Source organism: Euleptes europaea, chromosome 10 (genome assembly GCF_029931775.1).
Source record: "Euleptes europaea isolate rEulEur1 chromosome 10, rEulEur1.hap1, whole genome shotgun sequence".
Taxonomy (NCBI): Eukaryota; Metazoa; Chordata; class Lepidosauria; order Squamata; family Sphaerodactylidae; genus Euleptes; species Euleptes europaea.
This window is the reverse complement of record NC_079321.1, coordinates 37,067,103-37,093,677: the sequence shown is the minus strand read 5'-3', so window position 1 is coordinate 37,093,677 and position 26,575 is coordinate 37,067,103. Positions and strand designations below refer to the sequence as shown.

Here is a 26,575-nt window from a genome sequence, read left to right as displayed (position 1 = left end):
TTCCCATAATGCAACTAACCCTATGGTCTAAGGCTGTGGGGCTCACTCCATGGCTCATAGATAGGGTTACCAACCTCCAGCTGGAGATCTCCTGCTATTACAACTGATCTCCAGCCAATAGAGATCAGTTCACCTGGAGAAAATGGCCACTTTGGCAATTGACTATGGCATTGAAGACTCTCCCCTCCCCAAACCCTGCCTACCTCAGGATCCTGCCCAAAAATCTCCAGATATTTCCCAACCCAAAGCTGGCATGCCTACTCACGGAGAGAGACCTTTGCAATTACCATCAACCAAAAGACTCACATGGTTGCTGAATACCCTGAATACCATCCCACCAAACACACCCAGACAATAATATTAAGATATACCGTATTTTTCGCTCCATAGGACGCACCTGACCATAAGACGCACCTAGTTTTTAGAGGAGGAAAACAAGAAAAAATCTTGTTTTCCTCCTCTAAAAACTTGTCTTATGGAGTGAATGCCGGCTGGGCGCGTGCCCGTCGGGACGGCACGAGCCGGCGTTCCCCGCCCCGATGGCCAGCTGGGAGGTGCGCGTCGGGATGGTGCAAGCCAGCGTTCCCCGCCCGGATGGCCAGCTAGGAGGCGGGCTGCACAGAGCCGGCTGGGCACTTGCGCGTCGGGACGGCGCGAGCCGGCTCTGTGCGCCCCGCCCGCCTCCCAGCTGGCCGTCGGGGTGGGGAATGCCTGCTCGCGCTGTCCCGATGTGCACGCGCGGCTCTGTGCGGCCCCGCCTGCCTCCCAGCTGGCCTTCGGGGTGGGGAACGCCAGTTCACGCCGTCCTGATGCGCACGCGCCCAGCCGGCATTCACTCCATAAGACGCACAGACATTTCCCCTCACTTTTGAGGAGGAAAAAAGTGCATCTTATGGAGCGAAAAATACGGTAACTATGGATATTAAAAATAGAATGGTAACTTTTTAGATTACCAGAATACATCTGAGCATGTTGGGTTGTCTCTCCCTGCCAATCTGGAAACGTATCCAGCCCTTGCGTATCTGGAGAGGGGAAGAGAGCCAAGAGGGCCTCGATAGAAGTAAAGGGTGCTTAGGCTTCCCAGTGTAGGCGCCTGCTCTGAGCCAGCCAGCAGCATTGTGAAGGCTCTATTTGCAAGAAGACTGTGCACCTTCTGTTTCCCTTTCACACCCTTCCCAGCATGAGGCACCCAAAGGAGAGAAAGCTGGCCATGGATGAAGGATTGCAAAGTCAGCACCACCCCACTGTGACCTTCTTACTCTTTTTCTGGGTGGGTGCCATGATGCTAGTTTTACTCTCTTCTCTGCAGTCAGCTTGCTCTCCCCCTGGCAGTTGCCTTGGTCCTGGGATGAGAGTATGGAGGTTATACAGAAAGGGCTGTTAATAAGCATGAATCCTTTAAATCCATTCCTGACCCACAGCTCAGGGGGGCTGCCAGCTTACCCTAGCTTCCACCCCCTGAATTGTTTCAACGGGAAAACCTCAAGCTCTACGGGGAAATGGCCTTGCCCATTTTCCCCTATTCAGTAATGCCTATGGTTGTCAACCTCCAAGTGGAGCTCGGAGTTCTCCCAGAATTATTGCTGGTCTCCAGACTACCAAGATCAGTTTTTCTGGACAAAATGGCAGATTTGGAGGGTGAACTGTATGGTGCCAGCTCTGAATTAGGAAATACCTGGAGATTTTGGGGGTTGAGCCTGCTGATGATGGGGTTTGGGGAAGGGATGGATTTCAATGTCATAGAGTCCAATTGCCAAAGGGGCCATTTTCTCCAGGTGAACTGATCTCTGTTGGCTGTAGATCAGTTGTAACAGCAGGAGATCTCCAGCTAGTACCTGGAGGTTAGCCACCCTAGTCGCATTCCTTCTGACCCCCATCCTCTCCCCAAGCTCCACCTTCCTCAGGCTCTGCCCCTAATTCTCCAGGAATTTCCCAACTCAGCGTTGCCAATGCTAGTAATATCTAAGTTGAAGGCACATGCAGAATCACTTTTGCAAATGAGAACTGAACTATTGTTTCTTTCTTTTTACTTGTTATAAAACTCTTTCTCTGATACTATTTTTATCAGAAAGCTAACTTTCCTTTTACAAGACACTAAAGTCCTTGGAACAGATCAAAGGAATAATTGTTAGGACACAATTATCTGTACCCATTCTTTCCCATGATAAGTATTTCATAGACAATTATGAAACATCTCAATTTGGCCCTAGGTGCTGGAGTTGTTCTAATGTGTTATCTCTAAAAGATGATAAATTACTAAGCAGATAACTCAATTTGAATATTTTTGTTTCCGAATACTTATTAACATGACATCTGGTGCAGTCTTAACTAGAAGAAATGATTATGCTAAACACCGTCAAGACCTATTCTGAATGCAAGGCTTTAGGAATGTTAAATATTTTTGGTGGAAGGATGCAGCTGTGGTAGCAATTAATTATTCAGTATTTGCTCCTGGATTGTCTTGGCTTCCAGTCATTCCTTTTTCCTTCTTTGCACCAAGCTTCTGGCCTTCCACTCCTCCAATGATGTCTTGCAAGGTACAATTCTAATTCCCTCCCCCCCCACACACACCACTAATTCAAAACAAAACAACAATGACTGTTTGTTTTGCAAGGTATAAGAGAAAACTGCTAGGTGAAAATGGCAAGGTAAATGGCCAAGGGAGAATTCTAAAGAAGGAAGCATAAAACAACTGCTAATTAATTTAAAGCAAAAGCTTTAATGAGTGTTAATAGTATCTCTGACTTTGTTTTTCATAAAAAGCACAACACTGCAGGAATCCTTCCAAGTTTTGCATGGATACAAATAAAATTATCCAGACATTTACATGATAAATTAGTTTTAGCACCTAATTTAATGAATTCACTTTGACACATTGTTAAATAAATGCTTCTGTTTAAAAGTTTTTTTTTTATAAAGACACTACAGAACAGTTTTAAATATTGGACAATTATCACCAAGACTAATCATGATAAGAGTACAGTGATAAGACCACTGCACTCAAATGCAAGAGACCAGCAATATATGTGAAGAGGATTTTGCCGATCAACTGGAAATTAAGAGGAGATGTCAGGGACTTTGCTGGCTGCAAAATGCCTCTGGAATAAGTGGCAAATACTGCATAGATATTTGGGTGGTAGAGGAGGAGGTGAAATATGTTTTTGAGTAGGGATATGCAACCAATAGTACTGCATAGGCATTTGGTAAAGTTTGATTTGCAGTGCTATTGCCAGTTTTGATCACATGCATTCGAAAAAGCATAAACTCAAACAACAGAAAGGGCAAATAACATCAACAGAATGGGTATAATATGAAAATGCCTACCTGTCCACTTGGGTCATCTTCAGAGGCCCTACTTCACATACCCCTGCCATCTGAGGCTAGACAGGTGGCAACCCAAGAAATGGCCTTCTCAGTTGTGGTGGCACAACTTTGAACTCCTTCCCAAAAGAGGGTCATCTGTCTCCCTCTATTGTTGTCTTCCACCAGCAAATGAAGACTGTTCTGCTTTATTTGGCATACACCCAATAACTGCTATGGGCCCTCCTCACTGGTTTTGGTTACATGTGTGTCTATATGTTCGTATTGAATTATTGTATATATACTTTATTTTAAACATTTTAATGTGGAAATGTTTTGATGTTTACTGCCTTAAGGTCCCTATTTAGGTGGAACAATGGCATAGAAAATTTTCAAATAGATATAATAACTGGATCCCATTTGCCTAGGGTTGCCAGGTCCCTCTTCACCACCAGCGGGCGGTTTTTGGAGTGGAGCCTGAGGAAGGTGGCGTTTACAGAGGGGAGGGACTTCAATGCCACAGAGTCCAATTGCCCAAGCAGCCATTTTCTCTAGGTGAACTGATCTCTATTGGCTGGAGATCAGCTGTAATAGCAGGAAACCTCCTGCTAGTACCTGGAGGTTGGCAACCCTACATTTTCCTGAGAAACAAGAGAAGTCAGGTTACATCCACACAGCATTAGATAGTGTGCCATCGTTGCTCTGTAGCAGTTAGAGTACCTGGGTCTCCTGCTATAGCAGCAGATCTCCGACCCCGGACCTTTTGTTCCCCACCTCTGTTTTGACAGGGCAGTGTGGGAAAGTGTGTGTGTTGGAGGTATTTAGCATCACAGCAACACCATGATGTTACCTCTGGTGTGAACTGGAAGTGATGTCATCACAGTGGCGCAATGCTCTAGAATTCCCAAAAAACTCTATGGTTAAACCACAGTGTTTTTCGTCATTCCAAGGACATCATGCTGACGTGATAACATCACTTCTGGTTCACACCATAAATGAAGTTGCAGCATTGGGGTGATGCCTATCACAGGTCCTTGCCCCCACAATCTCCCACTGGGTGCCAGCACTTGGCTGGCAACCCTAGTAGCAGTCATTCACAACAGAATTATCCTTTGTGGACAAGCCAATTCAGTTGTGGGTGGTCACTACTGCACAACAGTACCACAATATCTAACAAGTGTAGGTGCGTCCCTAGACAGTTCAGAATTACATTCTGTAAGTACAAGTATATCAGAGTGGGTTAATGCAACAAAAAAAAAAACATTGCACTAGTCAAGAAAGGTCACAGCCACACACACCCCAACTAGTAAGCTTGTTCATTTATAATATGCAATCGGTTAAAAAAATATATCTATAGATAGAATGGATCTGATTAAAGTTATTGTGGTCTATTGTGGTGTCAGGCAGACATTAAGTAAAATAATGTGTTCAGTTCTCAGCCAATGTGTTGCTGAAAGATGTAGATAAATTGCACTGGTGCTGTTAATTAACAGTAATGACTAGGTAGTTGGCCAAATTTAATACTGAAAAAAGGTTGCGCTGCGAGAAAAAAAGAGAGATAAAATTGAGCAGTAGATCATGTCTCTTTCTATGTAAATGTACAGAGAGAGGTTTTCCAGCACAGCTTCTCTGACACTAGCTCATTGAGATTACAAATGCAGTTTTTCCCATAGGATGCAAGCAGGAAAACATTTTCATCTCCATTGTATTTCTTTATACTTATTCATTTTTATTCACATCAATGTAGAGCTTGCCTTGCTTGATTTTCTTTTCAGTGCAGTGTAATACTGAAAGTGTAAGCTATGAACTGGGGGAGGGGGTACCTATTTCAGATCTTAACTCAGCCATGAAATCATGAGGTATCCTTTGGAAAGCCAAGTGGGGATTTGAACCTGGTTCTTTTCAGTCCTAGTCTGACATTACCACAACTCCATACTGGTTCTCACAAGTCCTTCTTGCACAAGTTCAGGTTTGGATCCAGCACCAGCCGGATACCTCAATTCAAGGCATGTATCCACCATATCAGGATAATACAAGTTTGCATACGCTGTCTGTGATAATTGCTAGACATAAATTGCTATTTCTTGGAGGCTCTCAGACTACACATCTCCTCTCACTATGTAAAGCTCCATTTTTAGTTATTACGGCTAATTGCAATTAGGACTATGGGTTTTTTATCAGCATATTTGTTGGATTAACATTTTTACAATTATTTTTATTGCAATTATTCAAAGTATTGGTGCTTGTCACTTAAAACATTTTAAAAGTTACAAAGGTGGGTTTTTTATTGGTTTTTTTTAATATAAATTTTCCATTAACTACTTTTGGTGCTTTGTGAGCATACTAAGGTAGACAGAGTGTGACTCAAGATGGTTTTATGTAATTGAAATATTCCGTTATGCGTTTGGAGCTATTATCCAGCTCTACTCCATTAAATGTATACCATATGAATCGGGATGATGAGTAGAAAGAACTCAGTAATACTCAGTAATAAACAGCCTAACAATTGAGACAGAAGCAAAAGGAGATGTAGTGAAGTGAAGATATGGTAAGATTATTTTGTTGCCAGATGCCCATGTTCAGGAATATATAGAAACGGTCTTGTGTAAATGTACTCTGAAGTTGCAACAAGGAAGGCTTAAAGTGTTAGTAATTACATATTTGAAATGGGTGTTAGAATGATGCAGAAGGGAGGAATAAACAATATTTTACTATGTAATATTTTACTGTAAAGGCACATTTTTTGGCATCCTGAAACACAGTGAACTTGTAATGGTAATTTCCAGTGCAACAATGGGCAGTTCTCAGTCATGAGACAGACAGCAAAATTAGAGGTCATTGTAGTTAAGAACAAATATTGTGGTAATAATTTGTGCATCTTTAAAAAATCTTGAATCCAAAACTATAAGATGTGTCCAGGCAGTATTAACTATATTATATCTTACTTTACTAATCTCTCTGTTATTGTGGTTAACTTGCAAGTGAGTAACAACAGCAATTTCAGTATTTGCAATGCTCTTGGTGTTTGGACTAGAATGAAGCTAATTTTTTTAAATAAAAATTGCATAGTCTGGTTGAAATATGTATGCTCAGTGAGAAAAGATGGTTAGTAATTAGCTAAATAAATGGCACAAACATGGCTGCAGTTATCTGGTTTTTGTACAAGTCCGTTTGTCATGATCCCCACTTAGATGGTGCTGGACTCCAACTTAGAAGTCTCAGAGGAGGAACATGAGCAGCCAGGAACATGGTCAGGGGGAGAGCAGGGAACTTCAGGAGACCCCTGCATGGTAGATGCCCCTGGCCCATCTGTTCCAGAGGTTGCCCCTGAGGAGTCTGCAGTTGAAACTCCTCCATCAGACCTTGCCTCTTGTCCTCCCAGGCTCTGGGGCAACTAAGCACTGGCCCAGAACCCGGCTCATGAGCCCACCAAGATCCGTCTCCACCCAGCAGGGGCAGAGGAAGCAGCAGGCTCGTGCCGAGATATCCCAGCAGAGATACAATGCCAGGCTTGCAACCAGTGCTCCACCTCTTAGGCCAGACCATGGTTCCAGGGGATGTAATCCTTTGCAGGATCCTGGCCCAGGTTAAGATGAGCCCCACGTGCTGCTTCCAGAGCAGACTGAGCTGCTTCCCTCACAGCCTATTTAAGCACTGAGCTAGGAGGGGTTTTTTGCTGGATCAACTGGTCTACAAGATGTAAGTCTAGTGTTACCAGTTCCAGCTCTGCAAGCCTGGTCAACACTAGGGCCAAAAGTCTGGTAACACTCAGACAAACCTGACTGGCCCTGACTGCAGAGTAGCTTTACATTTCATTTATATAAAAAGAAAGAAAAGAAAAGCAGTGTTGTATTTTGATGTCAATTTTGATTACCTTTTGAAATTTTATTTCTTGTTTATAGAACAAATTCTGGTCAGATCATCCAGAGCTGTGGAACAAGCTTTCAAAGACTGATCTTAGGTGGAAATTGAGTAGTATCTGAACTAGTAGCCAATAGGGCATGAATGAAAGAATGTTCTGAGCAGCTGTGCAATCCTTGTGCTTCTCTTACCCAGGGGAAATAAGAATAACTTAAGTCTTCTGCAGAGTACTTTTATATCATATCTGTAATTACTTCCTAACTTACAACATGGTTCGGGAAAGGGTTTATAGAGAGCATATAAAACACTTTGCCTGAACTACTTGTTATTAAGGGCAAACAACTTCTCTCCATAGCTTGGACAGACAAGCCCAGGGATTGGCACAGTTCCTTTGCTTCCAAGGCTCAGTAGCATCTTTGAACCAGTGTAGTTAATAAGAAATGGGACAGTTCCAAAAAGCCTTACAGTTCAGCCTTTTGGGTTTTTAATTACTCTGTAGAAGTTATGATTGATGTCCAATTCTTGGATAAATAACAAAAACGATCAAGGGACAATCAAAATCCACCAAAAATGGAGGCATTCAATAAAGAAACTGGGAAAAAAAGATATTATTTTTCTGTCTCAGTATTTATATGAGCCATAAAGCTCGTGTCAATATTCAGAAGAATCAGAAATAGGGTTGCCAGCCCACGGTTAGCAACTAGTGAGAGATTGCAGGGCCTTTTCAGTGTTATGCTAATGCCATGACATCACTTCCAGCATGACCCTGGGAGGTGGTGGTGCATTCATCCCAAACATTATCACTATAGAGATGTGGGCATTTTCCCTGCAGCAGGTGGGCAAAGGGGCTGGAGAGAGGTCTCCCACTGAAACGGGGGACCTGGTACCCCTGCCGTAAAGCTCATGTCAACATTTCCTTGGGTGTTCTTTCTGACTTCACTGCTCTTGTATAAATAGAGTGAAGTCTTGTGAAATCCTCCTGTTTCTTCTGCCTTCAGCAGTGATCTCTGCATTACACCCTTCATTTATTTAACAAATAGGTTTTTAAAAAACAAAACAAAAAATCTCTGCTCTGTTTTCTTCCTTGGGTGTGTGACAAAATAGGCTCCCATAGACTCCTGATAGTTCCTTCATAAAAAGGGCAGCAGGAGATGCTGAGCCTGTGGATTGTCTCATGGTTTTCTCCTGTGGTTAAATCACATCATCTGTGATTAATCTGAGATTCGGTAGTACGAAATTCTGCACTGATGCTTAATGAGACTACTCATATATAAAGCACTGCTGTGTCACAAACCTAATGAGTAGGTTGAACAAAAACATACAAACATAATGAAGATAGGATCTGCATTTTCCCACTCTTTTTTAAAAATTGGCAAGTACCAGGCACTGAAGAAATTGTCTTCTAGCATTTTGTTTTTCAATTTTCCAGTTTGATACTATCTGCAGATTTCAAAGCTATGTTAATAAGATTTACAAACACCTCATATAAGGACAAAAAAACCTGATTAGTGCAAACCCAATCAGTTCAGCTAATTTCCCCACACCCCCACTTACCAGTATATCTAAAACAAAATAGGTATTGGCTTTAGATTCTGATATGAATACATTTACTTTGAGGTTTCTGGTAGGATTTGGGTTGTAGGGTTGCCAGCCACAAGTCTGGGAAGATAGAGACATGGGAGGTCAGCACATTGGTGTTATGTCTCTTCTAGGGGAAACTCATAAGTAACATCATGCCTCTCTAGGAATCACCAGAAACACTATGGTAAGACCATTTGTATACATCAAATCATCCCTGATACAAATTACAAAAATATATCTAAATGTGATTTATTTATGCCAATAAACTTTCATTGTCTTATAAATAACTAATTTGCCTTAGAAACATTTTCTCCCTTCTCCTGTTTATGTTCAGGTACTGAAAAAGTTGACATGGTACTGAAAAGGTTGACATGTCCCCACCCCAATAATCAAAATAAGTAATTGTAATGGTCTAGAAAAAATTGGTAGCTTTGTATCACTAACTCATCAATCATGCTTGAAATTATTGCCTATTAAGTTTGCATGTACATTATGCAATACTTTTTAACCATGCACACAGAATGCTTAATGTATTAAAGAATTTGCATATATGTATGAAACTGTTTCAGCTAAATCCAGTGACATATACTGTAGCTATTAATACAGCTTGACAAACTAATTGAAATAAAGTGCAGCTGAATATGTTTGAATGGACTGCAGGGACATGAACTGCTTTCAATAAACAGAAGTGAAGTTTGCTTATACATTTACATGGATGCACTTACTTGGGGGACAAACTCTAGACTTGGATAAGTATAATGTATTGATAGACATAATTTGACTAAGGGTAATTCTAGCATATTGTCAATCTCAATGCCTTCAAGTCCAGTTTTCAAACATTTCCACGCAAATATGATGAGTGGAAAATTATGTTTTAAGTGGAAGGCTGAGGTTTCCATAACTTACCCTAAAACAGTGATGTAATTGCTTTGTAAACATTCAAAGACTTATGTTGTAGTTGTAAGAACTGATACTTATCTGATACTACCCCATCATACCTATACAAAAGTAAGAAAGATCAAAATTACGTTTGGGAAAAAAATCACTTTGGTGACATTTTTTCTGTAAACTCTATTCTTATAGCGGCAGTGGCAGAAACCTTTTTGAATATAATTGAGGGTCAAATCCAAAGATACTGTTCCACTGGTATAACAGATTACACAGGCAGAACAACACTTCCATAAAAGGAGAGCATTTTCTGCCAGTTTCCCCATTCCACTTCAGATCCTCACTCCCCCCTTTGTGCTGCTCCCTCTGAAGCAGGCCTGGGGGGAGGACTTGGGCTGCAGTATGCTGCATCATTACTTCAGACAACTTCTTTGTTAATTAAAACATTAAATCAAGCACCTCTGTTTGTAGACTAGAGTTGCCAACCTCCAGGTACTAGTTGGAGATCTCCTGCTATTACAGCTGATCTCCAGGCGATAGAGATCAGTTCACCTGGAGAAAATGGCCACTTTGGCAATTGGACTCTATGGCATTGAAAATCCCTCCCCAAACCCCGCCCTCCTCAGGCTCCACCCAAAAAATCTCCTGCCAGTGGGGAAGAGGGACCTGGCAACCCTATTGTAGACTCTCTGCACAGTATGATCTTCCACAAACATTGTTTGCAATAGCCCTATTGTTCATGGGTGCTCGTGAAAGATTGTGAGTGTCTAAAGGGTTTAAAGAATCCTGGTCTCTTTTATCTACAACCAGTCTAAAATATTCTTAATGGTTCTGCCTCATTGTAAAATATTAGGTGTTCTTCATTTGTTTAGTTACTACTGATAGCTTTCAACCTTTTTGTCCGGAGGCGGCACCTCTGCCCCTGCACTTACCAACTCCATTGGAGGCATTTTGGGGCCATTTGCATCACGAAGAGCCCTGCAGTAGCCCAATGCAGCCAGGGAGGCCAAAGCATGCCACAGGAGATGGCAGCAGGAACGTTGCTGGAAGAGGTGGAGAGAGCAAGGATAGTTTGGCAACAGCTGGGCTCACTGGAGGCTGCTCAGCCATGGCCTCAGCGGGCCCAAAGGATCCCAGGGGCATGGCAACCGCAAAGCAGGCAGGATGGGATCCAGCCCAGACAGGGAGGCCAGATCTAGGGCACAGCACTTGTTGATGAGTGGTGCAAAAGAGGACAGGCAGTCCCAGCCTCACTAGGCCTGAACAGGATGGAAGCAAATTTTTTTAGAGGAAGAAGAAGAAGAGTTGGTTTTTATATGCCGACTTTCTCTACCTTTTTAGGGAGAATCAAACCGGCTTACAATATCCTTCCCTTCCTTTCCCAACAACAGACACCTTGTGAGGTAGGTGAGGCTGACAGAGTTCAGAGAACTATGACTAGCCCAAGGTCACCTAGCTGGCTGCATGTGGAGGAGTGAAAAACTCAACCCAATTCACCAGATTAGAGTCTGCTGCTCATTTGGAGGAGTGGGGAATCAAGCCCAGTTCTCCAGATTAGAGCCCACCACTCTTAACCAGAAGGTGGGGCAGGGGTTGGCTAGACCCAAAAGGCAGCCCCATTGGCCCTGGCTCCTGACAGTTTACAGGGCTCTTGGACTGGAGGCAAAAGGAGAACTCAGGTAAGTCCATCCCCCAGGGAGCCCTTCAAAAGGATGGGCCAAGGAGGAAGTGCTCGACCACTCCCTAGACTGCAAAGGGAGAGGACGCAAGCAGGCCTGGGAGAGACGGATCTGGGTAGATACGAACCCCCTTCTTCAAGGCCCGTCGGAGGCCCCCTAAGGCCTATTTTTTTCTCCCTAGGTAACATTTGTTGTTAACAGGAAATTATCTGGTTCCTTATTTCAGTTGAAGACATTTCTGTGAGAACACTTTTGTAAGAAAACAGGAGAACCTTGGCCAGAGTAAACAAAACTGATTTGTATATAGACAGTTGTCACTTCAACAGTGGAAGAAGCATGATTTTTTCAGCTACTTAGTCTTCCTTTGACGGGTAAATCTTCTTTACCTATACACACAAACGTTGTATAAATTCAGGAACAGGGATCTGGGGGCACGTTATTGACAGAAGTTGTTCAGTTCTACTTCTGCAAGAAAAATATCTGCTTGTTTAAGTCTGACTTTCATGTTTTAACATTTACTGAAGAAAAGCTCTTGACATTGACTTACTTTTTTCTCATTTAAAACTTTTTAGTAAGGGCTGTTGGTAGGAATAAAATGTTATCAGGACTAAACATTATAATCATCACCCTTTAGGACAAATCAACATTATTAAATATTACTTATTTTTATCTTCAATATCTGTGTCTGATGGATATCAGGAATCCTTTAAAATGATATGGGAATGAATTTATGGCACTTCTTAAATCATGAGATCATGAAGATGCTGTTAATCCATGTGTAAACTGGCTTTTCACACATGACTCCTTCATGGCCTTCCACTGGATATAAGCCCTTCTCTCCATTGTCAGCTCCACATTTGGTTGGGTAGGATCAGCTTCATTAAAATTATCACTTGGTCTGGGAGGAACAGGGAAAGCTGTAAAAAAATAGCCTTCTCCGAACAAATATATAAATACTCAGAGTTCCCTTCTTCCTTCCTTTTTGTTTGCCATTCCTTTCAGTATTTCATATGGGCAAGGCTACCCTCATACTGGACTAATGTGTTTACAGAACTACTTATAAGAACCCCGTTCTGCACAGGGAATCGGCTGGTAAAAAGCCTTAGCATCCCCCTCTAAAAAGACTTGTCAGGTAATGTGCTGCCTTCTGATCAATCCACTCATTCAGAGAGACCAGAAGCTGAAAATCAGTGACATACCTATTGATTCCAGGCCCATCTGAGAGACCAGTAAGTTTACTCTCAGGCATTAAGGCTTTTGCCATCTCGAAGTCGCTGCCACCAGTTGTAGCACACTTGTCAAGGAACAAACTTTAATAAAAGGTTTCCAAGTGGTTTCTGGCACAGCTTCCAGCACAGTTCATGAAACAGTTACTACAGATAAACAGTCAACATCCACAGAACAACAACAGAGCCGACTCAGGCGTTCAGATGTTCAACAGTACCACCCACTGCAAGGGATGGTTATGTAATCATTACAATAGCACCACAATCAGATGGTGATGGATAGTGCCGTCAAGTCGCAACTGACTTATGGCAACCCCATAGGGTTTTCAAGGCAAGAGACGTTCAGAGGTGGTTTGGCATTGCCTGCCTCTGTGGAGCAACCCTGGACTCCCTAGGGGTCTCCCATTCAAACACTAACCAGAGTCGACCCTGGTTTCTTCTGAGATTTCATGAGATCAGGCTAGCCTGGGCCATCCAAGTCAGGGATCACAATCATAGGATAATGCAATTCAGATTATTCGTGGCTGAGATGAGGTTCTCTGTTTTCTTTAAATGCTATGTGGAGAGCCAGCATGGTGTAGTGGTTAAGAGCTGTGGTTTGGAGCGGTGGAGTCTGATCTGGAGAACCAGGTTTGATTCCCCACTCCTCCACATGAGTGGCAGAGGCTAATCTGGTGAACTGGATTTGTTTCCCCACTCCTACACACGAAGCCAGCTGGGTGACCTTGGGCAAGTCACACTCTCTCAGCCTCACCCACCTCACAAGGTGTTTGTTGTGGGGAGGGGAAAGGAAGGCTATTGTAAGCCAACTCTTATAAAAACCAACTCTTCTTCTTCTTCTTCTTCATATGGGTCCCTTTTCTCATTTGTGGGGAGATGAGTGCATATTCTGTAACCTGAAGTAGGATTAGGAAGTCAGGGAAAGACTGCTCGCTTCCGCACCAGTTGATACTTTTGTGGGTTAAGTCCATATTTTCAGTTTTATTTTCTGCATTTCCAATTAGTTCTTTGTTGTTGCTTATTTCTTCATCAAATTAACTCATAGTGGTGGCATCTATTATCTTCAACTATGGACCAGCATAGCTGTCAAAACTTGACATTTATTATTACCTACCTTATACAGATGTTGTCATGCTAATAAATAATAATAAATGGCAATTCAGCCACATAGCCTCAACAAACATATTGTCAGTTGACATTTAGCTTGAGGTATGGGAAGGCAAAACACAGAATAGGGGCCTGTTTGTAATCACTCATCAGTTTCACATCAGTGAAGTTCTGCTGACTTGATTAGAATTATGTCTGACAAGTGAAAGCTCACAAATTTGTGGAGAGGATTTCTGTTTTGTTTTCTTTAACTCTTGTGATCCTGTTTGAAGTCAGCTACGGTACTTTCGGCCAACTGAAGTCTACTAACTCCCGTACTTGCCAATATTGGAACTGTGAGGGTCAGATTATCTGGGAGGAGGCATGAGTGGTGTAGAGCAAAGGCAGGGTCCAGGATAAGGTAGCTGAGACACCTGGAGAGCTGCCTTACAAGTTAGCTAACACTTGAGACTGGAGACATGGAGATTGTTGCACCAGCAGTATCCAGGCAAAAAGTGATAGCTTATATACCCATCCTATACCTAATTCTGAATTGGGACCTCAGCTTGCAGATATAAAAAATGGGTAGAAAAACATCTTGTGACACTACATTGTGATGCTATTTTGGGAGGAGCTGTGGCTGAATGGTAGAGCATCTGCTTGACATGCAGAGGGCCCCAAGTTCAATCCCCGGCATCTCCAGTTAAAGGGACCAGGCAAGTAGGTGATGTGAAAGACCTCTGCCTAAGACCCTGGAGAGCCACTGTTGGTCCGAGTAGACAATACTGACTTTGTTGGACCAAGGGTCTGATTCAGTATAAGGCAGCTTCATGTGAACAAAGGGGAGGAGAGCTATCATTTGAGCCAGGTAGGTGGCACTGCCTTTCTGGGCAGGAGAAGTAGCAGCACTTTGCCACCACTTCCAGGTAGGTTGCCAGGAAAAACAGAACTTGTCCCACCTCCACCCCTGCCATGTCATGAGCCCCTCTGGCAGCAGCATGGCAGGCAAGGCAGGAGGGGGAGGAGCAGGAGCTGCAGGAGCTGCCATCCAAGCCAGGTAGGTGGCATTGTTGCTTTGTTGGGGGTGGGGCTGGAGCTGCCCCAGCAACCACATGAGCTGGGCAAGCAGAAGGAGCACTGCTGCAGATAGGCATGTTGAGATGTAAGCAAGTGGCCCGGAAACAGGTGAACCAGCGAGCAAGAGGGAGGAGGGTGGGATTCCCCATTGCCAGTCGTGGAGGTCTCCTGCTTGCATCTGCTTATATTACTGGATGCCCGAGAGAGGAAATGATACCAGCTTTTTCACCAGAATGCATGACTTATATACATATATCTATTTAAGAAGCTTATTGTTAATCCCCATTTTTGTGCATGTCTACAATTTCTGCCTTTTCAGTTCATCACTCAGATTCATACACTTAAGACACTGTGAAGTGTCTCGACATAAAATGCATAGGGACGAGTGGGTATTTTGGAATTTGGCTATGAGGGAGAAAAGACTTAACACAAGACTTGAGACAATCAACAAACATCCTAGCTATGTATATTGAGATAGACATTTAGAGTGGATTTGCATAGATGAAGGGGAATTGAGTTTAAAACGTCTGTGTTTACCCAGATGAGAATGCAGATGGGCAGCTTGGATTTGTTTTGCATTCAAAAGCTTATGCAGGTCCAGATAGACACTGCTGTTCCAACATATTTTGTCACAAGGTACTGTGAAGGGCTCAACTTCCTTCCCATCTCTCTGGAGCTCTTCCTTGAGTCCCCAGTAGCACATTCTGTGCTCTGCTTCTGTTTGTATGGAAATGAGCATGTTAATGATGTTAGCCTTATCAAGCATGGATAAAAGTAAATTCCAGTTTTACCAAAATCGTTGTACAAAGAAACTGAAATAAATTCTCTCATTTTTTTTCTGTAATCTGTGGAGACAGGGTGAACTTTCCCACCATTTAAAGCCCGGCTTTACCAATCTTGGGGGTTATTGCAAGGAGAGTCTTTTCTAGGTACCCTGAAAATTTGGGACCTCTACCTGCAAAAATGCCCCCCCCCCCCAAACTGTGGAATGACGTTCCCAAAAAAGCCAGATTTTTATCTGGCTTTTTCAGGAATGGCAAATTTGGCTTTGCCAACCTCCCTGATTTTGTGGACTCAGTAAACCTGAACCCGAATTTTACCAAATTTGCATTTTTTCCTGTATTTTTTTGGTTTGGTTTTTACCAAATCAACATCCCTAACACATCCCTCTCTCCTTTCCCAGCTGTGAGCTGCTGTTGTTGTCTTGCCTGGGTTCACGTGTCCTCTTGCATGGTGGCGAAGGGAGAACTGAGGGAGAAGCACTTGCCCTGCCTCCATCATGTGACTGTTTGGGGACAAAATTGCCTCACTCTTGGCTCAAGATGGAGGGCAGAGGGGAGTGCTCCTAACACTCTGAAGCTTCTAGAAGTTGTAAAGTCTCATCTCCGCAGGCGGCCTGCACCTGCGCAATTCCATGTTTTTTCTCCCCAGAACGCAAATTTCTTCTCTTCCACTTCATTACAGTGGTCAATGTGCTACCTTCAAATGGTGTAAGAAAGAACTTGAAGAGGCATGAACTGTGCCCCATTTCTTCCTCCCTCCACCATTATTGTATGTATATATCCCCTAAAACAGTTTGATTTTAATGTCACAAGCCTAATTGTGAATATAACATTTTAAGCACATACACCCACCTGTGCACTAAAGCCCCAAAACTCTTTTGCTGTTGAACAAATGTTAAAGAACAATAATATTTTATGTTTAATAAATAAATTTCAATGAAAGCTTCTGTTTTCATTTCCAGTCACCCAAAATAAAACAGCTTTTGTGAAACATACTGTTTTAAAACACACACACATCCCAGAAAAATTATTTTCTATCATGTTAAGCTTTAGAACATACTATATACAGTCTTTTCTCCTTCCCTGCTTTTAGTTCTATTTCATTATTTTTATTCAGACTGCTTCACCACTCCCCTCAAAATTTCAAAGGATGTTTTTAATTCTGTTCACCACTAACAGAACACTCTAATTTTTGAAGTTGAATTTATAATTTGGAATGAATATAACAGATATTCTTTGTACTGAGCTTATTGCTCCCTTTTTCTTTATTCTATGTTTTGTCTGGGGGATTTTATCGTAAAAAAAAAAAAAAACCACCATGCTAACTTTTAATCTGAATTTGGAGGAATGAAATATGCAAACACAACCATCAAAGCATTAGCTTTTTGCACGTTTAAACATGTTCACTTTTGAAGTTAACATATTTAAATGATCAATACCCAATCTGAACTACATTTGCTTGCAAATACTGCAAATGCTCTGAATCAGAACAAAGTGCATTTTCAAGAATTGGGAGTGGCCTTCTTATCTAACAGTTATGGTGTTTCTCTGAATAGTTTAACTAGATAACTGAGGAGGGGTGATGTTGGAAGAGGCAACCAGGGGAGAGAGACAGCAGATATGTGCCCAGCAGGGGATGTCATGTTAATAGATTGTAGCCAGTTTCCCCACAAAATGGGTTTGCCCCAGTTGGCACTTCCATTGTACTCCTTTATTCCATTGCCTCAGTGGCTGTGGAAGGGGTTTCTGAATCTTTTTGAGCACATCAGAAACCCACGAAGCAGGAAAAGGGGAGAGGCTGTGGGGGCTATCAAAAAATGAGAAAGAGGAAATTGTGGGGGAGAGGAAATGAGTTGCCTCCTGCAAGTCCTTGTGGGTTTCCAATTGTAATTTATAAAATGCAAATTCTTCTTTAAAAGCCCCATACTACTGCAGGGGGAAAACCACAGCCACTCAATTCTGTGACTGTCTTTATATTTTAATGCAGAACAACATTATTGCATATTCATTGCACATGGCATCTAAGTGAGTTGACAGGAACTCAACTGTTTACCAATGCAAATGGACTGGACTTTGCATTATGTCCCAATATTAGCCTATGTCATGTTCTAGCATACTGTTACATGGTCGGATGCTGCATATATTAGGCAAAACACTATGCATTTATGAGAACAATACACTGGAATATGCATTCTGCATCAAAACATGTTTGTAATGAAGATCAAAAGAAGTACTATTAATGAAGCTAAGAAGATGTAAAATGGGAGGGAAGGAGGCATAGTATAGCCCAATCTCGTCAGATCTTGGAAGCTAAGCAGGGTCAGTACTTCGAAGGGAGACCTCCAAGGTAGGCTCTGCAGAGGAAGGCACGGGCAAACCACCTCTGCTTCTCATTAAAAGCCCCTTGATATAAGCCAGCTATGACTTGACGGCACTTTACACACAAACACAGGCATAAAATAGGAGGTATAGGTGGGTGGAAAATGCAACATCCTATATTAATGATGAATTCTGGTTAAGGCTTTTCTCTCTTCTTGCCGATCCTTTGAGGATCCTTTGTGATGTTACTTGTGGGTCGTAGCAACCATTGAAGAGCATGCTTCTCCTGTGGTTCTTTGGCAGACGTTCTCGGTTGCATGATGTTATGGATCCCATAACATTTTGGATACTTCCCATACCAATGCCCACCCCCATTTTCAGGTGAGTGGTGGTGCTGTGGGAGCAGCCTTAGCATGGGTTCTTCTCATGTAGCTCAGAAGTACTAATTTCCACAACCTAAAGGTAGTACCAGCGAGATCCCTCAGAACACAAATTTAGTTAGGAAGGAATCAGAGCTTCCATGTTATAGAAGACAAACGGGGGATCCAGAAGGACTTGTGGGAACATCTCGTTTTTCCTCCTCCATGATTTCCTTTTTCACTTTCCTTAAAGCCCCTATAGCCTCTCCCTTTTTCCTGCTTTCTTCTCTCTTCACCTATCAGGCAATTTACCTTTATTTGTCCCCGTGTCTTCAGCTTTCCCTCTTTCTTGCCCACTGTAGCCTCTATCTGAAAACCATGGCGAATTCCATGGTGCTGTCCACTGGCCCAGGCCTGGCCCAGTTGTGTAGCGGTGAACCTGCAAAATCTTGTGAAACATCTAATTTTTTCCTTCCCCACACTATGTCCTATTTCCCTCCGCCTGGCAACCCTCATATTTTCACCTTTCCCTACTTCCTTCTCTTCTTCCCACCCATCAACCAACTTAACTTTTATCTGCCCACATCTTCAGCTATTTTTATTAATTTGTTTATAACCCATCTTTCTCCACATTAGAATCCAAAACAGTTTACCTCATTCTTCTTTCCTCCATTTTATCCTCACAACAACCCTGTGAAGTAAATTCATAGTGGGTAGCCGTGTTAGTCTGTTTGTAGTAGTCAAAAAGGGCAAGAGTCCAGTAGCACCTTAAAGACTAACAAAAATATTTTCTGGTAGGGTATGAGCTCATACCCTACCAGAAAATATTTTTGTTAGTCTTTAAGGTGCTACTGGACTCTTGCCCTTTTTGACTCCTGTGAAGTAAGTTAGGCTGACTAAGGTCACTGATAGAGCTTCCATGGCAGAGTGGGAATTTCCAGATCCTAGTATGAAACTTTAACCACTACACAACACTGGTGTTTGTGATATGGCTGCTGTTGAAGAGTAGCAAGCAGCTGTGCCTGGGTAAGTCATGCAAGTCATGCAAGTTGTTTGGTGGTTGCTGGTGGGCCTGGCCCCTCTAAGCCCTCCTTCAAAACCCAAAACAGCCCTGGAAAGGAACCTGCCCCCTCCTTTCTCTTTTACTGACAGAAACCAAGGTTTGAAGGCTAGCAATGCTGTGTGGTTGCCTAGCAATGGCTGCTGAGGGCATTTGTTTCTTAAAATTATAGTTGTTGCTTCTGTTATTTTGGGGAAATTAACCCCCAATATATATATTTTTCTTTAGATTTCCGATTTTTCTGCAAACCTGGGTGTTTTTCAGGTCTGTCGAAAGATTTTTCTTATCTGTTCATGGCTGCAGTCTTTGCATTTAAGTATCCAAAGATTTGGCCACATTGAGAATTAGATATATTGATTTACACAGCATATCTTCATTGTATGTCTTCTTACTTTTTTAACCAAAATTGGCCTAAAGGAAATGTTGTATGACTGAAAGGACTGGGCTCTTATTAGAATTGTTCATTTTCTCTCTCTCCCCAAACATGAAAATCCAGCCTAGCTGAAATGGAATGGCAATAAACTGTAACCAATTGAGTTGATTCCTTTGTGTTCTTATGGAAATTATTGTGCTGCTCTACTAAAAATTATTTTAAATATGATGGTTGAATTAATAATTGCTTTAATATAGTTAAATATAAATTGTATCCCATTACATTTATGGAAAATGGATTTACAATGTCACTTTTTATTTGCTTTAATATGAAGATTAAAACCTCAAAAACAGAAAATCAAGGACACGAGACAGGCTACAGTCAGCAAAATTTAGAAAATAAGAATAAATCTGTGTGCCATCAAACATCCTCAGAAATCTAACTCCACTTGATTCAGCACCGTTTTCTGGAGGGAAAAAGCATTTAGGCAGATCACAGTCTGCATTTTGAGAAGAGCTGCTGCTTTGAACATTCCATCTTTTCTTAGTGTTTGAACTATTTGCAATGCCATCCTAACCAGAGTTACATCCTTCTAAACGCTTTAATTTAGTGGATTTCTAAGGGTGTAACTCTACTTTGGGTGGCACTGTTAACACTGCAATCCTAAACCAACTGACAAGGGAGTAAGACACATTGAGTTAACTAGGATTTACTTCTGAGTAAGCATGCTTAAGATTGCACTGCATGTCCAGTAAAACACTGAACTACTCTTAAATGAAATTACAACCTGCTGCTACATAAAACATAAAAATATGATTTCCTCAATACTGTCTAATTTGTTTTTGCTTATTAAAATATATGGAAAATGAATAAGGGTGGTATGATGCACCCCCTTTTTACCCTCTTTTGTACCCACCCTCTCAGCCTGGCTGTGTATGCTGAGGGAAAGCGTTAGCCTGAGTGTATTGTGAGAAGATTACTTTGCTCCTCTTCCAGTCTCACACCAGATTTTACCTCAGAGAGAATTTTGACACAAGAGGCTTCTTGTTAACAAACAGAACAGGGAAATTTATGAAACAGTATTTACAGGATAGATTTTTGAGGAAAAGGCTTAATTGGAGGGAAAACACAAAATCACATATATGTACAGAAGATTGATAACTTAGTTTAGATGTTACTCAAGATGTCTTTAGCTTAGATGTTTTCTCAAGTTAAGTTCCTTCAGTTCCTAGTTTACAAGCTTAGTTCTGTTCCTCAAAACTCACGCAGATTCAGTTTCACAGACTCTGTTCCCAGCCTAGCTAACAGGAATGAAGAGACTTTGAATCTCTTATTCCCAGAGAACAATACAGAAGTATGGGGAATTAACAAATTCCCTTTTCCAGTTCTCACTGACTACCCTACACCAGTGGCAGTAATCCTCCACACCATGCTGCAATTGGAATAGCTCTATCCTAGAGACTAATTCCCCTTTGTGACATGAAAAAGGGCCCTCTTTCACCCAATTCTCAACCCTGTCACTCCACAGGTTGTATGTTCTACTAGCATAGGCTATACAGAACCCTTAGGTTCACAGAGTTGTTCACTGCTGCCTGTCACACAGGTTCACCAGCTTAGAATCTTTCACTGCTTCTTCTCAGACTCGTTACTTGGCTCTCAATCTTTCACAGCCTCCTCCTAGAGTGGTTACCAAACTCTCAATGCTTTCTCCCTCTCAGATCTCAGAGTGTCAGCTTTTTGGCTCTGCCCACTCTTGGTCTGTCAGCTACTGCTGCAGATTAACCCCTTTTCCTTCACAGGCGGCTAGCTAAACTTTCGTTAAAAAATTAGGCCACTTTTACATAAACAGTTACTTCAGGATATTGTCGAAGGCTTTCACGGTCAGAGTTCATTGGTTCTTGTAGGTTATCTTCCTACACCCTTGACACTGAGAGACACTGTCCTTCAGTGTTACTACTCTGAAGATGCCTGCCACAGTTGCTGGCGAAACGTCAGGAAAGAAAATTCCAAGACCACGGTTACACAGCCCGGATAACCTACAAGTTACTTCAGGGTTTTTTTTTTTTTTTTTTGATGACTCTTAAAAATTCCTCTCTTGGTTTCCTGAGCAACCCCAAATAGTTAAGGAGGTTCATTATTATCTGAAGGCCTTATGTGATGCAGAACTTCTACAGCAGTTGAAAAAGAGTCTAAAATTGCCCTAAACCAGATTTCTTGATGCGTACCTTGAGATAAACATGAATTACAAAGAGACAAGTATTACCCACAATCATGCCTGGCAGTGGTGAGATATTTATTTGGAGGCATACAATGTAAGAGTAATTGGATTGTTCTTTCTTTTTAACTTTTTGCAGTCATCCAAATTAAAATATCCTGTGATAAAGTGGTTCTTGTATGAACTTAAATTTCAATTTTTTATTTTCATCTTGTCTGTTAAAACCAAAATAGACTCAAACTACAAATTCTTGTTTCCCTCTTAAGCATTTTCCCAGCATCATTGGGGCATCAGTGTAGCAGGATCTTAAGGTTGAGCTGTTAAAGTCCTGAACTGTCTCTAGTTGCCCTGCAGGATTCAAGAAATCCTGTGTTATTAATCTTTAAATATTATTCATAACCAGCATGAATGATCTAAATGTGATTATGCCCTATAGCATTTTCCTGGTTGTTACTTAAAATTGTTTTCTTTATATGAAAATGTCTATTACTCAGAGGCAACAGTTGAATTTTATCTCTCTACCTAGTTTTCATATTGTTTTTTTCAGAATTCACTTGCATTAGAAATTATTTTGCCCATTAATCATTTTCCTTACCTAGGGACAAGAGGAGTATACACATGTATTATTCAACTTTCTTGATATTTCCTTTAAGCTTACTGGCTACTGATGCAATAATTAAGTCTCCGGGAAAAGATGGTTTAGAAACAGACTACAAAATCCTCAAATACAATTGATCACTGCACTGTGGCATATGGTTAGATCTGAATATGATTTGGTTATATAATTATTTCTTTTATTTTTGTGCCTGCTAACAATTTGGTATTGATGGAAATGTTTGAGTTTCATTCAAATAATCTGTTTTTTTTTTGTTTGTTTTTTTGTTCCCTTCCTTCCCACTGAAATATTTGTTTTGTGTACAAAGGGGAATGGATGGCTCTGGGCACATTTTAACTCAATTCCTAAAACATATCACATTCATGAACCATGAATCACCAGAGCAGAGTGAATAACCAACCAGAAATTGGTCTCTCTTTTTTAATGGCATCACTTTAAAAAAAACAAATAAAAAAAAAACCTTGGATTGATTTTTCCCATGCTTTTTTAAAAAAAAACTATGTGATCAATTCATGATGTTTACATGATCTGACAATAGGTAAAGCTTACTGTTAGGAGTTACATCTTTCTTTGGAATTCAGTGAAAGGGAGAGAGGGTTTCTATATTTTCAAAGATTATCAGTAATAGCATGATTGCAGTTGGCTGCTATATCACAAGCACTTTCACTGTTGAAAGCTTGCTCTAACCAGTTGTTATTGTTTGTCTGATCATGTGTCCCATTTGGTCATTCATTGCCCAGTTTCCTTTCTTCTTTTTGGTCAATGAATGGATGGGGTGGGATGAATGAATCCATATAAATGACCAAACTTCTCCATGGTAAGCTAAGTCATCTATAACATTAATAAATACTAAGGAATGAAGATTTTATTGTATATCAGATGCTATGCTAAACTGGCTGCATGGGTTTAGCATCAGTGGATTATATGATGAGTGTGAGGGTTGTTTGGTTGACATGCCTTTCTTTGTTTTTTAGTCATGCTTATGGTCATGATGCTGAACTTATACACCTGGAGTCCTTGGTTGTGGCAATGTTGAATGGATTGCTCCTTTATTTTGACTTATTCCCCACCACCTCTGAAAGTAATGGTTTAACATGCACAGATTTCACTAAAACAATCTAATTATAGTAGCATTACTCGGTCATTTTTATTTTTTTAAATCCTTGCTTTGAGGCCAGCAGGAGAAAAGTGGGGGCAAAAATGCCATTGCAAGAGGCACTTATGTCACGTTTGGCTCCTGCCCCACCCCCCAAAGCTTATGACAGGAAGGAGCCTTCTCTCACAGTGGGTGATCTCTGGATCCAAGACAGCATAGTTTGCTTTTGTTCTTTCTGTTTTATCAATGTTCATAGTAATTTTCTGTAAACAATACGTGTACAATATGTCTTTTATATTTTGCTTCTGATGTAATAGTAAATATCATCCTCTTACTCTTTGCATGATTTTGTTTGAGATGATATGTTTGGGTACTTAGACAATTTGGAAACCCTTAATCTGCAACAAAACTCTTTTTCCCAAGGTGAATGTTTTTCTCTGTATGTACTTTTCCATCTCTGTACCATGGAGATGGTACAAGGTGGTACAAGAGATGGATGGACTCAATAAAGGAAGCCATAGCCCTCAGTTTGCAAGATCTGAGCAAGGCTGTCAAAGATAGCACCTTTTGGAGGATATTGATTCATAGGGTTGCCATGAGTTGGAAGCAACTTGACGGCACTTAACACACACACACACACCATGGTGGGGGGACATCATCACCTTCATTTGTCAAATAAATACTGTAGTGATTAGTGACCAGATATATTCTATGCTGTGAAACACACTCAGTAATAAATTTATTCTTTTCTAATTATGTTAGGTCATAAAGCTTGCCTTTGAAGAATTTGAGCTGGAAAGAGGGTATGACACACTTACAATAGGAGATGCAGGAAAAGTGGGAGATACCAGAACAGTGTTGTATGTGTAAGTACATGATTTACTATTCCTCTCTGCATTTCCTCTCTTGCTTCCTTTTTACTATTTGAGATCAGATACCTTGAAAAACATTTGTCTGTCTTTCTGGCTAAAGAATTTCTAGGTTATAGATGAGTAATAAGTTTAGTGGACTTGGGGAAGGTTGATGGAAAACATCTCTTTACTTTAATGATACTGCTCATACAGCCAAATCAGCTCTGAACAGTGTCATACTAAGATTAAAAGAAAAAAGAGATCTATCTCTTGCCACATTAAGCAGGCCACAGTTGAATACAGAATGTTGAAGTGTGTCTATTTGACCAGTACCACACTGACACACTCGCTCAGAGTATGGCACCCTATTTAAATAACCCAATAGCTTCCCTGACAGAATGGCATTCAACATAAACAACTGTCTATAATGTGGGACTATCAGGAAGTCAAAGTATGTTGGACAAAATTGTGGTAGCATTAAACCTAGGTATAAAGGTGAACATACTGTACAGGCTCTTGTCATGGTGCTTCTAAAATCCAATTTTTGCAAGCAGCTCAAGATTAAAGAAAAAACTGCTGATGGCCCAAGGTCTTTTAAATCATGGAGAGAGATTACTAAAATCTGGATACAACTTTCAGCCAATTTGCTCCACAAGCTGTGATAAGAATTGGCTTGGAGTTGGTGTAAGTATCTGTTCAACTCCGTGGAGAAGAGAATCTTAACCCAGAAGATGGAAAGCATCTCTTTACTTGATTCTATGTTCAGGCCATTTGCTCAGGCTCTCTTCTCAGAACAGCAAACAGACAAGGAGAGAGAAGGATGGAACAAAATGGTCCCTAATTTTGGATTATACTACCAGCCTCAGAGATGAAGTATAGCCTACTTGCAAGTCCTTTGAAAGCTGGTCCCCCCTCAGATACTGACTGCCTATCCCACCGTTTCCTCCATATTAGTGGCTAGTTCACACGAAAGCATTTTCACATGTGTTCACCTGAATATATCATGTGAGTGTCAACTGTAATTATTATTCAGCATTTCAATTGTATTTTTTATTTTTCAAAATACATTATATTTATCTGTGAAGTTACAATATTGTATTTGAGATAGGTTAAGGTGAAGCACAGTGTCACTATGAAAGCCACTCAATGAGCTTCAGGGCTGGGATATAAACTGGTGGGGCTGTTTGCACCTCCCATTCCAAAGAACAGCTACTGACTTCCAGCTGCCTTCAACACTGAAGTGCCTCTATGTCATGTGTAATGACATTTAAGGCATACAAAGATGGTCTCTATCTTTTTTGCAGATCAAGGGAACAATAGTCACTTACTTACTTTATAGTCTGCCTTTCTTGTTGAGCCTCAAGGTGGATTACAATTTTTTAAAAACCTTTCAATATAAACAGTATGAGACATGCAATAAACAATGCAATAAAATTGCCTATTTTTTTCTCAGGTATTGAAACGGCAATCATACTCCCTTTATAAAAATATCCTGAACAATTGAGTCCTTGATCCAAAAATGTTACGAGATAGTAAACTGTCACCAGTTCCATTGCTGGTATTGTTCATTGCATTGAAAAGCTGTGCTGGAGGAGGAATTAGTTTCCTTTCATTCCTCACTTGAGATGACAGCATGACCCGACTTTCTGTGTCAAAATCCAATAGCTGCTACCTCTACTTACATCCTTGCTGACTATCCTATATAACCTAATTTGCATATGGACTCATGATCTTGTCAGAGGTAATAGACTCTTCAGCTCATGCCTCTGATATAAATGTCATTGTCAGAAGTGAGTTTCTGTTGCTGTTATCCCAGGTTTGATTCTTCCTTAAGGGTTTTGTTCAAGTTTGGAATGTGTGGCACTTCATTTCAAAAATTCTCACTGGAGGGAAAACAACAACGCTGAGTCACTCTGTAACTCAGTGAGTAGAAGTTGCGAGACTGTAATCCAGGCATGACAGGATGCCATTTGTAAAGGATTTTACTGTCCCCTTCTCCTGTCCACAGGCTGACTGGCTCTAGTGTTCCTGACCTTATTGTGAGCATGAGCAACCAGATGTGGCTACATTTGCAGTCTGACGACAGTATTGGCTCACCGGGATTCAAAGCTGTTTATCAAGGTATATCTTAGATGTGAATTGATACATAAGGCCCCTCTGGAGAATATGCTTCCAAGTTTGGTATACTCATAACAAAATGCATGGA

At 41.2% G+C, this 26,575-nt stretch overlaps 1 protein-coding gene across 1 annotated transcript in view; it reads left to right on the top strand.

The window, feature by feature from the left end:
• The window catches only part of CSMD1 (CUB and Sushi multiple domains 1), a 439,588-nt gene that overhangs the window by 57,577 nt on the left and 355,436 nt on the right, over positions 1 to 26,575 (top strand). The window contains exons 5-6 of the mRNA XM_056856290.1: positions 24,281 to 24,384; positions 26,378 to 26,490. Of these exons, the coding sequence (XP_056712268.1) occupies positions 24,281 to 24,384; positions 26,378 to 26,490 (217 nt within the window). The remainder of the gene's footprint in view (positions 1 to 24,280; positions 24,385 to 26,377; positions 26,491 to 26,575) is intronic.